The sequence below is a fragment of the Miscanthus floridulus genome, chromosome 6 (genome assembly GCF_019320115.1).
Source record: "Miscanthus floridulus cultivar M001 chromosome 6, ASM1932011v1, whole genome shotgun sequence".
Taxonomy (NCBI): domain Eukaryota; kingdom Viridiplantae; phylum Streptophyta; class Magnoliopsida; order Poales; family Poaceae; genus Miscanthus; species Miscanthus floridulus.
The window spans coordinates 10,093,646-10,111,384 of record NC_089585.1 but is presented as its reverse complement, the minus strand read 5'-3'; the positions used below and the strand labels follow the sequence as shown (position 1 = coordinate 10,111,384).

Sequence of the window (17,739 nt, the reverse complement as noted above, 5' to 3'; positions counted from 1 at the left end):
CGTCCGGTCAGTAGGACCGGAGCGTCCGGTCACCCTGATCAGTGCTCAGTGAAGGGGTACAACGGCTCTACTTTGTGGGGGCTTCTATTTAAGCCCCATGGCTGGCTCAAGCTCACTTTCTTGCACATTTGCATTGACATAGCAACCTTGTGAGCTTAGCCAAAGGACTCCCACTCATCTCCATCATTGATTTATCATCATTGTGAGACTGGGAGAGAATCCAAGTGCATTGCTTGAGCGATTGCATCTAGAGGCACTTGGCATTCGTGTTGCACTATGAATTTTGCTTGTTACTCTTGGTGGTTGCCACCACCTAGATGGCTTGGTGCAACGGTGGAGGATCGGCATGAGTTGGTGATTGTTCATGGCCGCCTTCGGTGATTGTGAAGAGAGTTGTACCTTCCCCGGTGGAGTGCCAAAAGGTAACTCTAGTAAATTGCTCGTGTTATTGAGTTACCTCACTTGTGGGTAGGTTCTTGCGGTGTCCAATTGTGTGGACGAGGTTTCTAAAACACCTCTTAGCCGCCGAATCACCAAGTGTTGATCGACACAACGGGGACTAGCGTTTTGGCAAACACGTGAACCTTGAGAGAAAATTGGTTGTCTCTTATCATTTGTATTCTCCCAGTGATTGGCATAATCTTTATCTTGTGATTGTTTTATTCCTCTACATGGCGGTATAATCACCCTACTCACTCATTTATATTTTTGTAAACTAGTTATAGCAAGCTCTTTAGTGTAATTAGAATTGAGAGCTTGCTTTATGATTTTAAGTTCATCTAGTAGAGCTTTTTAGAGTAGCAAGATTGAGAGCTCTTAGTGAGTAGTAACCTTGCAAGTTGTGTGCCTAGTAATCATTGCAACTAGAATTGTTGGATAGGTGGCTTCCAACCCTTGTAGAGCTAGAGCAAGTTTGCATTTCACCATTTGTCATACTAATCAAATTGCTCTAGTTGATTTGTAGAATTTAAATAGGCTATTCACCCCCCCTCTAGCCATATTAGGACCTTTCAAGTGATATCAAAGCCGTGGTCACCATTTGATTGAAGGCTTAACAACTTCGGTGTCAAATTATGGCTCAAGTTATGTTCAACCATGTGGGGGGCAAACCACCGTTGTTTGATGGCACATGCTATGATTATTGGAAGAGAAAGATGAGGATGTATCTTGGTTCAATCAATGATCAAGTATGGGAAGTGACCGAGAATGACTATGCTATCATCGATCCCGATGATCCCACCAACTAAGATAAGATCAACAAGCAATGCAATACAATGGCTCTCAACACCATATACAATGCCATTGATTCCAAGGTGTTTGAGCAAATCAAGGATTGTGAAAGAGCAAATGAGGTGTGAAAAAAGATTGGAAGAAACATATGAGGGCACACCGATGGTGAAGAGTGCCAAGTTGTATGTCCTCAAGGACAAGTTGACAAGTTTCAAGATGAAGAATGATGAGAGCATTTTAGAGATGTTCCATCGATTGCAAGTCATTGACAATGATTTGAAGGCATTGGGAGAGAAGATCAAAGATGATGATGTCTCTCATCGGTTCTTGATGTGCCTACCTCTAAGATTTGAGATGTTGAGATTGCTCATCATAAGAGGAGGATTGAAGGAGATTACCCCCAACCAAGTACTAGGTAATGTCATGACCCAAGAGATATACTGTGTGGAAAGGGAGAGGGATGACAAGGATGACAAGAAGGAAGAAGACAAGAAGAAGAAGAGTATAGCATTCAAGGCTAGCTCATCATCATCCAAGAACAAGGGCAAGTCTAAGAAAGAATCAAGTGATGACGATGATCTTAGTGACATTGATGATGAAGCCATGGCTCTATTTGTGTGCAAGATGGGCAAATTCATGAAGAAGAAGGGCTATGGTGCAAGAAAGAGAAGAGATCACACCAAGAGCAAAGAGTATGTGAGAAGATGCTATAATTGCAAGAGGCCCGATTATGTTGTAGCAAATTATCCCTATAATAGTGATAATGATGAAGATGAGAAGAAGAAGCACAAGAAAGATAAAAATGAAAAGAAGGAGAAGAAGGAGAAGAGAATGACCTTCTAAAAGAAGAAAAAGGGTGGAGGCTATGTAGTCACTTGGGATAGTGATGGTCCCTCAGATGGTGATAGCTCTAGTGATGATGACAACAAATCTATCAAGAGAGCACTAGCAAGCATCGCCATCAACAAGAAGCTCTCCATCTTCGACACTCCATCTACATGTCTCATGGCAAAGCCTACCAAGGTAAAATATGATGAGAGTGATGATGATGAATGTGAAAGTGACTCTTGTAGGAATAATAATGATGATAATGATGAGGATGAGGAATACACCAAGGAGGAGCTCTTGGACATATGTGAGCAAGTGCACGCTTGCAATGAGATGAAGAGAAAGGAGTGCAAAGAATTGTGCAAGAAAGTAAAATTTCTTGAGCAATCCCTTGATGAGCTCAATGCCACTCATGAGAAGCTAACGGAAGCCCATGAGAAGCTTGGCAAAGCTCACTCTAAGCTTGAAAAGGCTCACTCCTCTCTCATTGAGCAAGTCAAAGTGGAGGAAGCCAAGAAGGAGCAAGTGATCATATCATGTGATGTGGGACTAACATGTGATCTTATTGATGAATCTATTTTTGTTGCTCCCACTAACACTTCTTGTAGCAATATCACTTCTACTTCACCTTTGAGTGATGGTCTCACTTGTGAAACCTCACTAATGATGGAAAATAAGACCCTCAAGAAGGAGTTGAATGAGCTCACTCGTGCCTTAGGCAATGCGTATGGTGGAGAAGCCCACTTGCTAAAGTGCTTGGGTAGCCAAAGGTTTTCTCTCAACAAAGAGGGATTAGGCTATACCCCTAAGAAAGGCAAGGTGGCCTTTGTCACGCTCAAAGCTAGCTTTGTGAAGGACAATTGTTAGTTTTGCAATAGATGTAAGCAAGTTGGGTATATAGAGCAAAATTGCAAGACTAATAAGAACAAGCAACCTAATGTATCCTCAATCAAATTTAATTCTTGTTACATTCTTTATAAGGGTGTCAATGGTGTGAATGCTAAGTTCATTGGTACACCAATTGTGGGCCCAAAGAAGAAGGTCATTTGGGTACTAAAGACCTTGGTAACTAACCTACAAGGACCCAAGCAAGTTTGGGTACCTAAAAAGAATTGATCTTCTTTTTGTAGGTCAATTATAAAGCTGGAGGAAGGCATTGGGTGCTTGATAGTGGGTGCACACAACATATGACTGGTGATCCAAGAATGTTCAATTCAATCAATGAAAACAAGAGCAATGGGTTTGATAGTATCACATTTGGTGACAATAGAAAAGGCAAGGTCAAAGGGCTTGGTAAGATTGCAATATCCAATGACTTGAGCATTTCAAATGTGCTACTAGTAGAGAGCTTAAACTTCAACCTTTTATCGGTAGCTCAATTGTGTGATCTTAGTTTCAAATGCATATTTGGTGTGGATGATGTAGAGATCATAAGTGTAGATGGCTCTAACTTGATATTCAAAGGATTTAGATATGAAAATCTATACTTGGTTGATTTCAATGCTAGAGAAGCTCAACTGACAACATGTTTGATCACTAAGTCTAGCATGGGTTGGTTATGGTATAGAAAGCTTGGTCATGTTGGAATGAAATAATTGAATAAGTTGATTAAGCATGACTTAGTTAGAGGCTTGAAAGATGTCACTTTTGAGAAAGATAAGCTATGTAGTGCATGTCAAGCCAGAAAATAAGTTGGTAACACACATCCTAAGAAGAGTATGATGAGCACATCTAAGGCATTTGAGTTGATGCACATGGACTTGTTTGGACCAACCACATACACTAGCATTGGTGGAAACAAATATGGATTTGTGATTGTGGATGATTTCACTAGATATACATGGGTCTTATTTCTTGTTGACAAGAGTGAAGTGTTTGCAACATTCAAATCTTTTGTCGGGTATTCACAATGAGTTTGAAACAACAATCAAGAAAGTTAGAAGTGACAATGGAAGTGAGTTCAAGAACACTAGAATTGATGAGTTATGTGATGAATTTGGAATTAGACATCAATTCTCGGCCAAGTATACTCAATCAAATGGGCTAGTTGAAAGAAAGAATAGAACCTTAATTGATATGGCAAGATCAATGTTGAGTGAGTATAATGTAAGTCATTCATTTTGGGCCAAAGCAATCAACACGGCTTGCTACTATAGCAACCGACTCTATTGTCACTCCATGATAGAGAAGACACCTTATGAGCTATTGAATGGAAGAAAGCCAAACATAGCATACTTTTGGGTATTTAGTTGTAAATGCTATATATTGAAGAAAGGCACTAGATTGAGCAAGTTTGAAAAGAAATGTGATGAAGGTTTCTTGCTTGGTTACTCCACTACTAGCAAGGCTTATAGAGTTTGAAATTTGGCTAATGGTACTCTTGAGGAGGTTCATGATGTAGAGTTTGATGAAACAAATGGTTCACAAGAGGAAGATGAGAATGTAGATGATGTGAAAGGAGCTCAATTGGTCAAGGCAATGAGAAACATAGATATTGGTGAGTTAAGGCTTAGAGTGGTGATTGATGTTGAAGATAACAAGAATCAAGTGCTCTCTAACTCAAATGTGCAAGCTAGTGGTTCTCATGATCAAATCCAAGCAAGCACTAGTGATGGAAATATACAAGATCAACAAATAGCTAGTTCATCATCTCAACCAAGTGATCAATCAAATGCTAGCAATCAAGTGCAAGTGCAAGTGCTTCAATCAACCAATATTGTAAGAGATCATCCATTGGACACCATCATTGGTGATATTTCAAGAGGTGTGCAAATAAGATCAAGATTGGCTTCATTTTGTGAGCATTTCTCATTTGTGTCATCCATTGAACCTAAGAAGATAGATGAAGCTTTGAAGAATGTTGATTAGGTCAATGCTATGCATGAAGAGCTAAATAACTTTACAAGAAACCAAGTATGGGAGTTAGTTGAGAGGCCTAAGGATTATAATGTGATTAGAACCAAGTGGGTCTTTTGGAACAAGCAAGATCAAGATGGGATAGTAATAAGGAACAAAGCAAGATTAGTGGCTCAAGGTTACACTCAAGTTGAAGGTCTTGACTTTGGAGAAACATATGCCCCGGTTGTAAGATTAGAAGCAATTAGGATCTTGCTAGCTTATGCTTGTGCTCACAACATCAAGTTGTACCAAATGGATGTGAAGAGTGCATTTCTCAATAGGTACATCAATGAGCTTGTGTATGTTGAGCAACCTCCTGGTTTTGAAGATGGAAAGAAACCCAACTATGTTTATAAGTTGAGAAAGGCTTTGTATGGATTGAAACAAGCACCAAGAGCATGGTATGAGAGATTGAGGGATTTCCTACTCTCTAAGGGATTCAAGATGGGAAAGGTTAACACCACTCTCTTCACCAAGAAGCTTGGAAATGACTTGTTTATAATGCAAAATCTATGTTGATGATATCATATTCGGATCAATAAATCAAGATTTTTGTGAGGAGTTTGTCAAGATGATGGCAAGTGAGTATGCATGTGTGCTAGATTTTAAGCCTCACCAAGAGAAAGTCACTTGAAAGCGACAAAAAGGATATTGAGGTACTTAAAGCATACACAAAATATTGGATTATGGTATCCCAAAGGAGCAAGGTTTGAGTTGATTGGATATTCGGACTCCGATTATGCGGGATGCAAAGTTGAGAGAAAGAGCACATTGGGCACATGTCAACTATTGGGAAGATCACTTGTGTCTTGGTCATCAAAGAAGCAAAATAGTGTGGCACTTTCAACCGTCGAAGCGGAGTACATTTCGGCCGGTAGTTGTTGTGCTCAATTACTTTGGATAAAGGCTACTTTGAGTGATTTTGGAATGAGGATCAAGCAAGTGCCATTGCTATGTGACAATGAGAGTGCCGTAAAGCTCACCAACAACCTAGTTCAACACTCAAGAACAAAGCATATTGATGTCCGCCATGATTTCATAAGAGATTACCAACAAAAAGGGGACATTTGCATTGAGAGTGTAGAAACCAAAGATCAACTTGCCGATATCTTCACCAAGCCACTTGATGAGAAGAGGTTTTGCAAGCTAAGGAATAAATTGAACATACTTGACTTCACCAATATATGTTGATGCACCCCCACTATATGACATGCCTCTCCTTCGAGCAATACAAGGTATAAATTGATTGGCATGACATACATCCTTGCTAAGGACATGATTAGTGTATCTAGACATATTTCACATTTGAATAGGCGTATTCATGAAAATCAAATGAATTTAATGCTTGTATGGTACCACTATTGCTTGTATGCTTGAAATGATCTAGTGGTAGCATATGACATGTTTGTGGGCTTGTAAACCTAGTGTTTGATCTATAAAATGAGCTATAAGTGTTTAACTCAACATGGTACAAGATAACCCTTATTTAGAGGTGTGAAGAAGCTTGTCCTTGGATCAAACCGAGTTAAATATCTTTTGCAAGTAATCTAGATTGAACCAAATTGAAAAATGATCCTCATTTTACATGGCTTCACCCCAACCTATCTATAATTTGAACCTATCTATACTTTAAGCCTTTGTGGTCATTGATGACAAAGGAGGAGAGAAACAAAGATAAGTGATAAGGGATCAAGGGAGAAATAGTGTAGAGAGAATAGTGTAGAGAGATGAGATATGACAAAGGAAGGGGATCAAAGTAAAATCTTGAGCATACAAATAGGGAGAGCAAGTTCATGAACTTGTATGGTGCATTTAAATGTGCATTTCATATCTTTGCTTGCATGGCACAAGTTCTAAATTTCAACATCCATGCTTGTGTGGTGTATGCTAATTGTAAATTTGCATGATGAAATGAAAATCTAGCATGCATAGGTCATCTAATGATTTCATTCCCATGAATTTACAAGTGGTATCTAGCTATCAAGTGGTATCTAGCTAAAGTAACTAGACTTATGTTCATCATATAGAAACTAGACCCTTACTTGTAATATTGATCTCATGGGGTATTCTAGTTTTTATGTATGTCTAGTTACTAATGGTGCTAAGGATGGTATAATGGTGCACTTCGATTGGTATCACGCTTCAAAGGTCCATCTCTTATACCTTAGCATCACATGGTAGAAGTTGTCTCCTATATTTCCTATCTAAGCATATGTGCAAAGCTACAATCCAAACTTTTAGCACATATGTAGGGGGAGCAATTGCTACCATATGGAGTTCATGAAACTTGTCCATATCCTTTACACATGGTAAATATGTTTGGGCAAGCTACATGAATTCAATTGAATCTTATTTCATATCTCTGTATAAGGGTTGTCGTCAATTACCAAAAAGGGAGAGATTGAAAGCTCTAGTTTGGTTTTGGTTAATTGATGAAACCCTAAGTGCTAACCTAGTTTATCAAAGTGATAATGAGATAGGTAGCACTATTCCAAGTGATGAAGCAGTGACAAAGATCATGACAATGGTGATGGCGTGGTTATGATCAAAGGCTTGAACTTGGAAAAGAAGAAAGAGAAAAACAAAAGGCTCAAGGCAAAGGTATAAAATATAGGAGCCATTTTGTTTTAGTGATCAAGACACTTAGTGAGTGTGATCACATTTATGATAGATAGCCATACTATTAAGAGGAGTGAAACTCGTATCGAAATACGGTTATCAAAGTGCCACTAGATGCTCTAATTCATTGCGTATGCATTTAGGATCTAGTGGAGTGCTAACACCCTTGAAAATATTTGTGAAAATATGCTAACACATGTGCACAAGGTGATACACTTGGTGGTTGGCACATTTGAGCAAGGGTGAAGAAGATAGAGATGATAGAGGGTCAGTCTTGCTATTTTACAACTGACCTGACGCTGGTGCTAGGGGAACTGACGTGTCCGGTTAGGCGTGGCAGTAATTACCTAGCGTTGGTCATGTGACCGGACGCTGGGCATCTGACTGACCGGACATTGGAAGGATGTGTCCAGTCAGAACTGACGTAGCTGCATAGAAGTCAGGGTAACTGACCGGACACTGGATGGGTCCGATCAAGGTCGACCGGACGCGTCCGGTCAAGATTTGCCATCTTTGGGAGCTTACTGGAAATGACCGGACTCTAGGTGTTCTGTGTCCGGTCACTTATGCCAGAGCGTCCGGTCATGTCATGACTGTTGAGATTAGACGACTCATGTTGAACGCAGGATGACACTTGGCCGCCATTGGGCGACCGGACGCTGAGCCCTACGTCCGGTCAGTAGGACCGGAGCGTCCGGTCACCCCGACCAGTGCTCAGTGAAGGGGTACAACGGCTCTATTTTGTGGGGGCTTCTATTTAAGCCCCATGGCTGGCTCAAGCTCACTTTCTTGCATATTTGCATTGACATAGCAACCTTGTGAGCTTAGCCAAAGGACTCCCACTCATCTCCATCATTGATTCATCATCATTGTGAGATTGGGAGAGAATCCAAGTGCATTGCTTGAGTGATTGCATCTAGAGGCACTTGGCATTCATGTTGCACTATGGATTTTGCTTGTTACTCTTGGTGGTTGCCACCACCTAGACGGCTTGGTGCAACGGTGGAGGATCGGCACGAGTTGGTGATTGTTCGTGGCCGCCTTCGGTGATTGTGAAGGGAGTCGTACCTTCCCCGGTGGAGTGCCGAAAGGTAACTCTAATAAATTGCTCATGTCATTGAGTTACCTCACTTGTGGGTAGGTTCTTGCGATGTCCAATTGTGTGGACGAGGTTTCTGAAACACCTCTTAGCCGCCGAATCACCAAGTGTTGGTTGACACAATGGGGACTAGCGTTTTGGCAAGGACGTGAACCTCGGGAGAAAATTAGTTGTCTCTTGTCATTTGTATTCTCCTAGTGATTGGCATAATCTTCATCTTGTGATTGTTTCATTCCTCTATATGGCGGTATAATCACCCTACTCACTCATTTATATTCTTGCAAACTAGTTGTAGCAAGCTCTTTAGTGTAATTAGAATTGAGAGCTTGCTTTGTGATTTTAAGTTCATCTAGTAGAGTTCTTTAGAGTAGCAAGATTGAGAGCTCTTAGGGAGTAGTAACCTTGCAAGTTGTGTGCCTAGTAATTATTGCAACTAGAATTGTTGGATAGGTGGCTTGCAACCCTTGTAGAGCTAGAGCAAGTTTGTATTTCGCCATTTGTCATACTAATCAAATTGCTCTAGTTGATTTGTAGAATTTAAATAGACTATTCACACCCTCTCTAGCCATATTAGGACCTTTCACGGTGGTTGAAAGGTCCTAATATGGCTAGAGGGGGGTGAATAGCCTATTTGAAAATCTATAAATCAACTAGAGCAATTTGATTAGTATGACAAATAGCGAAATGCAAACTTACTCTAGCTCTATAAGGGTTGTAAGCCATCTATCTAACAATTCTAGTTGCAATGATAACTAGACACACAACTTGTAATGTTACTACTCACTAGGAGCTCTCAATCTTGCTACTCTAAAGAGCTCCACTAGATGAACTTAAAATAACAAAGCAAGCTCTCAATTCTAATTACACTAAAGAGCTTGCCACAACTAGGTTGCAAGAATATAAATGAGTGAGTAGGGTAAGTATACTACCATGTAGGGGAGTGAACCAATCACAAGATGAATACTAAATCAATCACTGGGAGAATACCAAAGGGCAAAAGACAATCAATTTTTATTCTGAGGTTCATGTAACACCCTAGCCCAGGGCTTAATAGGATTAATAGGATACTCATACCAACAAGTTGTAACTTCTTTTCTGGAAGCCCATCTCTTAAGAACTCCAAGGTTAAGCGTGCTTGGCCTGGAGCGATGGGTGACCGACCGAGAAGTTCTTCCCGGAGGCGCATGAGTGAGGACAAAGTACGCAGAAAAGATTGGTGTTGATCTATGAGGGCAGTCTATGTCCTAGGAAAGCTATCAGATGTAAGTGAGCCTGGCCTCGAGGAGGCGGGACATTACAGAATAGTATCAGAGCTAACCCTTGCGGTTTCACGGGCGCGTGTGTCAGTTGCGCAGGAATGGCGCGCATGGCTGGTGTGGACCCAGAGTGGTCACCCAGCATGGCACATGCGCTGACACTGGACACATGAACGTGGCCAAGAGGGGACGTTCTTGGCCTGTGGTTGACCGACGAGGACGTCAGTCTCCTAAGGGGGTAAGGATGTAACACCCCAGCCCAGGGCTTAATAAGATACTCATACCAACAAGTTACAACTTCTTTTCTAGAAGCCCATCTCTTAAGAATTCCAAGGTTAAGCGTGCTTGGCCTGGAGCAATGGGTGACCGACCGGGAAGTTCTTCTCGGGGGCGCATGAGTGAGGACAAAGTGCGCAGAAAAGACTGGTGTTGGTCTGTGAGGGCAGTCTATGTCCTAGGAAAGCTATCAGACGTAAGCGGGCCTGGCCTCGAGGAGGCAGGACGTTACAGTTCACATGCTTGCCGGTACGCTAGTCCCTGTTGTGTCGACCAACACTTGGTGGTTCAGTGGCTAAGAGATGTTGCACGAACCTCGTCCACACAATTGGACACCGCAAGAACCTACCCTCAAGTAAGGTAACTCAATGACACGAGCAATCCACTAGAGTTACCTTTCGACTCTCCACCGGGGAAGGCACAAGACCCCTCACAATCACCATGATCAGAGCCGGAGACAATCACCAACCTCCGCTCAACTATCCTTGCTGCTCCAAGCTGTCTAGGTAGCGACAACCATCAAGAGTAACAAGTGAATCCCATAGCGAACACGAATGCCAAGTGCCACTAAATGCAATCACTCAAGCAATACACTTAGATTCTCTCCCAATCTCACAATGATGATGAAACAATGATGGAGATGAGTGGGAGGGCTTTGGCTAAGCTCACAAGGTTGCTATATCAATACAAATGGCCAAGAGAGTGAGCTTGAGTCGGCCATGGGGCTTAAATAGAAGCCCCCACGAAATAGAGCCGTTGTACCCCTTCATGGGGCACAACACGCGGGGTGACCGGACGCTCTGGTTAGATCGATCGGACGCAGGACCCTAGCATCCGGTCGCCCGATGCTTGCCACGTGTCATCGGCTTCAAACGTCGATCGCCCGATCTCAACGGTCAAGTGATGACCGGACGCGTCAGTTAGAAAGTGACTGAACGCAGGACCCCAGTGTCCGGTCGTTTCCAATAAGGTTCCAAACATGAAATTTCACGACCGGACTCACCCGACGTCTGGTCACTCAATGTTTCCTCTATGCACCTCACGTCAGCATACGTCAGCACTGACCGGACGCACCCGGCCAGCGTCCAGTCACTCTTTGCGGCAGCGTCCGGTCACAAGACCGAGACGCATGCTCACTGCTGCTACTAACCGGACTCTGAACCCAGCGTCCGGTCACTACACCACCAGCGTCCGATCACTCTGTAAACCCCTGTCTTTTCTATCTAGGGCGCCGGTGGCACCGTCGGACTGTCCGCACTCTACGGACGGACACTCTGCCGGTGAAGTTTCTAACCCTTGCTCAAATATGCCAACCACCAAGTGTATCACCTTGTGCACATATGTTAGCATATTTTCACAAATACTTTTAAGGGTGTTAGCACTCCACTAGATCCTAAATGCATATGCAATGAGTTAGAGCATCTAGTGGCACTTTGATAACCACATTTCAATACAAGTTTTACCCCTCTTAATAGTACGACTATCTAACCTAAATGTGATTATACTCGCTAAGTGTCTTGACCACCGAAACAAAATGGCTCCTATTATTTATACCTTTGCCTTGAGCCTTTTGTTTTTCTCTTTCTTCTTTTCCAAGTTCAGGCATTTTGATCATCACCATGCCATCACCATCGTCATGATCTTCGCTATTGCTTCATCACTTGGAGTAGTGCTACCTATCTTATAATTACTTTGATAAACTAGGTTAATACTGAGGGTTTCATCAATTAACCAAAACCAAACTAGAGCTTTCAGTGGTAGCGCGGTCTCCTAAAGGCCGCCTAGGAGCGAGGGACGACGCTGGAGCACACCCGACGAAGGGTGCGGCCGCGGGAGGAGGGCATCGGTCCGGGATGGAGTGACATACAGAGGGAGGGAGCCTGGGCGCTCTGTTTCTACCGGGCCTTGCCACGCCATGGTGCGGGGTGCGGCTGTGCCGCGCCAAGATCTGCGTCGTGGCATAGCTCGCCACGTCACCGGTCAGCGCTCGGGTTGTTGCCACGTCACCCCCTCCGCTGTGCATGGCGTGACAGCGTGGTTTGGCCGCGCTATGGCAATAGGCGCGGCAAAAAGTGTTAGATTTGAAAATAAAAAATAAATGGTGTCAAATTTGGAAATAGTTTTAAAAAAGATTAAAAATAAAAAAAAATTCCCAAACGGGCCTGGATGATATGAGTTGGTTGGGCCGTACGTAGCTGGGCTTTCCAAGTCTGTGGGGCAGGCCTAGCCCACCAATTGAGACACGCTTCACATGTCACTTGGGCCAGCGGCCAGCCAGCCCCAAGTAAAACCCTAATTCCCTTCTCCAGTCGCAGCCTCGATTTCTTTCCCTTCCCCAGCCAGCCGCAAGCCTCATACCGGCGCAGCCATGGCGGAGGTGCCCGCCGTCGTCGCCGCCGCTTCCAGCTGCGAGGTCGACCTCGGCAACCTCATGGCATACGACCCGTCGTACCACGTCATCGCCGCCGCCGCCGCCGCCCCCAGGTAGTGTGTCTCGTGCCTTCCTTTTCTGCTACGGTGTTTTTTCCTGACAGAATGCGGTGGGGTTGTTGGGGCGGAAAAACTCAGGGAGGAGCTGAGGCAGGAGTGTCTACGGAAGGGGACGGAGCTGGCGCAGGCGGTGGCCGACGCCCTCTTCGCGCTGCCTCCCAGCGAGGACGGCGACGGCCCCATCGTCCACCTCCCGCCGCCCACCGTCCGACTCCCGCGCGAGAAGCATGTGAGAACCTCTCTCTTAATTTGCTGCTAGTTCTGTTTGCCTATATAGTGGTGATACGCTACACTAGAAGCATCCTGTGAAGATGATGTGCTGTACAAGTAGTCAGTCACATGGGATGGGCTGCTGTTTCGGCAGCTGCTATAAATCTCGTGCCCAAATTAGAACCTCGTTTGCTGCAAAACATGTGCTCGATTCACTAAGGCATCTTATTTTTATTCCACTTTTGACGATGGAAATAAAAGTTGTGCTTCTGACATGGCCGTGAACCGAAACTAATATAGCTGCTGGCTTGTTTACTTCCGTTTTCTCAAGACATTGAAGCTTATGTGACGTGACGTGACGTGAGGTGTTTCGAATGTTTAACAACCTGGTTTATGTTCTTGCCAGCTACCCAAGCCCAAGCCGCCGACCAAATGGGAGCTGTTTGCAAAGGCGAAAGGTGATCCTGTTGTCCACGATGTCTTTGCTTTTATGACTCTTTTGTGGAAATTGGAAATTTACTCATTTTTTCATCATTGTTTGGGTGATCATAACACAGGAATTACCAAGCGCAAGAAGAACAAGCGCGAGTGGGACGAGCAAACTCAATCCTGGAAGCGGACTTATGGCTACGACCGTGTTAATGATGACAAAGACATTCCAATCGTTGAAGCCAAATTGACTGATGGTTAGTAACTTGTCTTCTTGAGCTTTTGCCAACAAACCTGTTGTGCAACACGGCTGTTGCCTCTCCTCCCTGTCCAGTAGCATGTTGCCATGTTTTAATTGTCATATGCATCTCCGTGTGCATGTTGACTCTGTTCAGCATTTCTTAATGTGCAATGCTTTGCCTCATTTATTTTAGATAAGTAGTACTTTTATAGTTTAACTCCTGGATCTGACAAGAATTTTCTTGTTATCGTTTATCAATCATTCTCATGTGTCCTAAACCTGGTTTGCCAACCTGATACACTTTTAATATTCATTTATTGCAGAGCCTGGTGTTGATCCCTTTGCACAGAGAAGGGATGAGAAGAAGAAGAGGGTTGAAAAGCAAGAAAAAAACAGACTAGAGAACTTAAAGAAAGCTGCAAAGATTGGCGCTTTGCCAAGGTTGTTATCCTTCACTAGTAACTGCTGCTTCCCCCTCCTTTCTATTATGAATGTCTTTTTGTATTAGGAATCAACCTTCTAGAATTACAGCTATCCAATATCTTTTGTATGCAGTCATATACAGCTTGCTGCAAAGGCCTTGCCCATCAAAGGAACTAAAGGTGACCTTCCAAAAAAATCTAGAAAAGAGGATCTTGAGAGTGTTGTTGGCATGGCTTCATCAGCAACAGCAAGCGGTGGGAAGTTTGACGAGAAGTTGCTTGGCGAGAAACCTCCAAAGCACCCTGGCAAACACAGAAAGGTTTTTATATCTGAGTGACTTTGATTTCTGAGTCTGTACCTTTGTAGGCTGATTTTGTTCACTGGCTGAATGATACCGTTTCTGCAGTTCCTCCCAGTTGCCGAAGGGAAGGGAATGGGCAGCCTGGAGAAACAGCAGAATGACAAAATCCTGAACTCTCTACTTGCCAGAAACTCTGATGAACCGCTTGATGTCGGCAAGGCAAGTTTCAGGATCCAACCGCTTAAATAAAGTTGTGTTTTGCCCACCATTGGTGGCACTGCTCCATGTTTTGTTCGGGCGAGCTAACAGCATCTGTGAACAATTTTCTAAGCAGGCAATCACAATGTACAAGGTGAAAAAGGAAAAGCAGAGAAGGAAGGAGAAAGATATGTCATCGAAATCTGATAAGCTTAAGCCCCAGAAGAAACCCCACAAGAAGTCGAAGAAAAAGGCTTAGGTCCACATCTTTCAGGTGACCACAGTTTTGAAAGCTCAAGCAAGGAGGCCTGTCGCATATTCGATTGTATTTGTCCACTTTGAATCTATGGGAGAAATATTGTTATTCCGTTTACTGGTTATGACACAAAAACCTGAATGCTGTTATAATATATTGTGCCCAGATATGCGCCCATCTTGTACTTTTCAAATTATGTTCGGGATGTGGTTTGTAACTTGTAAGAGTCCCTGTTGGTTCCTGAAACCTGTCCAAAAGGAGCTGTCCTGGCTAGTTCCAATGAAGCTACTGTCTGAGTGTCGACGGTGCTGATCTGATGTTGCCCTCTGGGTTTACTATACGATGTGGTGTGAGATTATACATTTGAAATCTTTCCGATACCTTGTCAAGTTGTCATCGTTTGCAGTGGTACGTACAAAGTGGCGATCGAGTTGCTTCGTTTAGTTAATAACCTAATGGCAGCACTAGTGTTGTTGATTGATGGGCTAATATTTGATTTCATCGTAGGCCACCATAGGAGTCTCATGTGCACAGCTGAGGTAGGATAAATCATTGTTTCTCTTAGGGGGTGTTTGGATTCAGGGGCTAAAGTTTAGAAGAGGTTATATTGGGGTGTCGCATGGCGTATTCAAATACTAATAAAAAAATAAATTATAGAATCCGTCAGTAATCCGTGAGACGAATTTATTAAGCCTAATTAATTCGTCATTAGTATATGTTTACTGTAGCATCACATTGTCAAATCATGGATTAACCGGGCTAAAAAAATTCGTTTCGCAAAACAGTCTCAATTTGTGCATTTAGTTTCATAAATAGTCTATATTTAATACTTTATGCATATATCAAACATCCGATAAGACAGCCACTAAAGTTTAGGAGGTGGAACTAAACACCCCTTAGTATGGCAAAGTATGTCTGCTTGCTATACCTTAAATTTCTAGCAATTCTCACTCCTAATGCAATACTTTGAGAGAAACAACGATGTATCAGCGGACGGCTGAAGGAAGGAGCCAAGGAGAGGCAGCGAACCATCACCTGGAAGTGGAATCCTGGGCTGCTACAGTGCTGCACCTTTTTTTGATGAAAAAAGTCAACATTATCTCGCTTAATTTTCATAAAAGTTCGTTTTTTCTCCCCAAACTTCAAAATTGGGCAAAACACCTCCCTCAACTTTTAAAACCGTTCATCTTCAGCCTGTTCGCTTGGTCGTAAACGATCGTAAATTTCCAGTCAGAACAGTATTTTTCTCTCACACCAAACCAGCCAGCAGTAATAATCCACGATCGTATACGATCGTTTCAAACAGGCTGCTTACGTCCTGACCCTGTTATAAGCGGTTCTGAAGGTGTCTTTTCCTTTTTTATTTATTTCGGCTGAATTTTTGAAAAATCATAGTAAATCACACAAAAATCATAAAATAGAAAATCTATTTTTGTTGGACTCCATATGAGTAGATCTACACAGTGGATATATAATATGGTATGCTTTAGTACAAAGTTTTTGATGTGATTTTAGATCTATGCTTTTCTATGATTAAATGGAATAATTCACGGCTGTAGTTTCTATGGTCCAATTATAGTGAAATTTTTATGGTGGACTAATTATTGTATGCTTAAACTGTAGTAAAAAATTCATACTCATTAAATTTTGTATAACTTAGTTATATATTTTATTTAGATTTATGCTTGTTAAATATAAATAAATCTATATCTAAGCTGTACTGCGTCCTTTTGGAATCCTGGGCTGCTACATGCCTACAGTACTGCGTCCTTTTTGGGCTGCTACGTGATTTCGGCCGTCTTTGCGGCCTGTATGCTGCAGCCTGCAGGTAGCTTGCTAGCTACCTAGGACGCCAGAGAACGACCAAATAAGAGACCAACATTATCACCCGAGCTCGCGACCCTTCCAGAACCTCTCGACCACTACAGTTGAGAGAGGGCGAGAGAGAGGCGGCACAGCTCCGGCGCCGATTTCCTCCGTTCCCCCTCCAATCCGGCGGCCAAATCGGCGCTGGGAGGATGGGGAACGGGGACTGAGGTGGCTGTTGTATATAGTCATATTTAGCTTGGGTAGTTTAGGTTCACAAGGCATACGGTTTGAAGGATAATATAATTAGTGGAGATTGTGTTATATTGCATTGGGTCTCATGGGCTGATTATATAGAGTACATAGGATTAACACCTTATGTGGTTAGACAATGTGGTACTATTCCTAGTTACTCTAACATCCCCCTACAGTCACAACTGTTGATGCGGCGCATATGATGTAGCTGGAGAAGAAGCTGAAGCTAACATCCCCTGCAGTCATAACAGTCGATGCGGCGCATATGATGTAGCTGGAGAAGAAGCCGATGAGTCCTCATGCAAGGCGGTAGCCTTTTGTGCCGATGTCGAGGTAGCCGAGCGTGAGGGCGCAATAGCCGTGGTCGAAGAAGTTGAGCTGAAGATGGCCGAGGTCGACGTAGTTGTGGTCGGATTGCCATGTCGATGGAGCTACAGGCGCACGAGGGGCGCCATGATGATGACGGAGACGCGTCAAGGCAGTCGTCGTGGAAGGGGGCGATGCCGAAGTCAACGCAGTCAAGGCCATCGTAGACGTAGAAGAAAGGCGACGACGCAGTCGAGGCAGACGGGGTAGGAACGGGAGGGTCAATGCCGAAGTCGATGCAGTCAAGCCACCTATGCGCCGAGGCGTGGGCTGGGTTTGCCAGTCCCAGCAACGCATCGGGGACGAAAGCACGCGTCGATGTTGCTAATACCGGGCGTACAAGGTAGAGGGCCCCAACCACGGTGATGCTGTCGACGTGGTTGTGCTGGATGAAGAAGAAGCAGTGCGAGAGTGCGAGAGCAGACACATCGGCGAGCAGGGCTCAGCGACGATGCGAGGGGTGCGACCGGCGAGCATGGCTCAGCAACAACGCGGGTAGCTGCAGCTCGATGACGAAGACCCAATCAACAGGACGAAGACCTTGTGCAGACGGATGGC

General features: G+C 43.5%; 1 protein-coding gene across 1 annotated transcript; it reads left to right on the top strand.

Moving 5' to 3' along the window:
- The first annotated feature begins 12,513 nt into the window (after window positions 1-12,513).
- On the top strand, window positions 12,514-15,000 carry LOC136461636 (ribosome biogenesis regulatory protein homolog). The gene is made up of 8 exons (XM_066460926.1): window positions 12,514-12,690; window positions 12,775-12,925; window positions 13,313-13,364; window positions 13,464-13,592; window positions 13,900-14,017; window positions 14,132-14,318; window positions 14,406-14,519; window positions 14,635-15,000. The coding sequence occupies exons 1-8, from the start codon at window positions 12,575-12,577 to the stop codon at window positions 14,755-14,757; spliced, it is 990 nt and encodes a 329-aa protein (XP_066317023.1). The 5' UTR covers window positions 12,514-12,574; the 3' UTR covers window positions 14,758-15,000.
- Window positions 15,001-17,739: the final 2,739 nt, after the last annotated feature.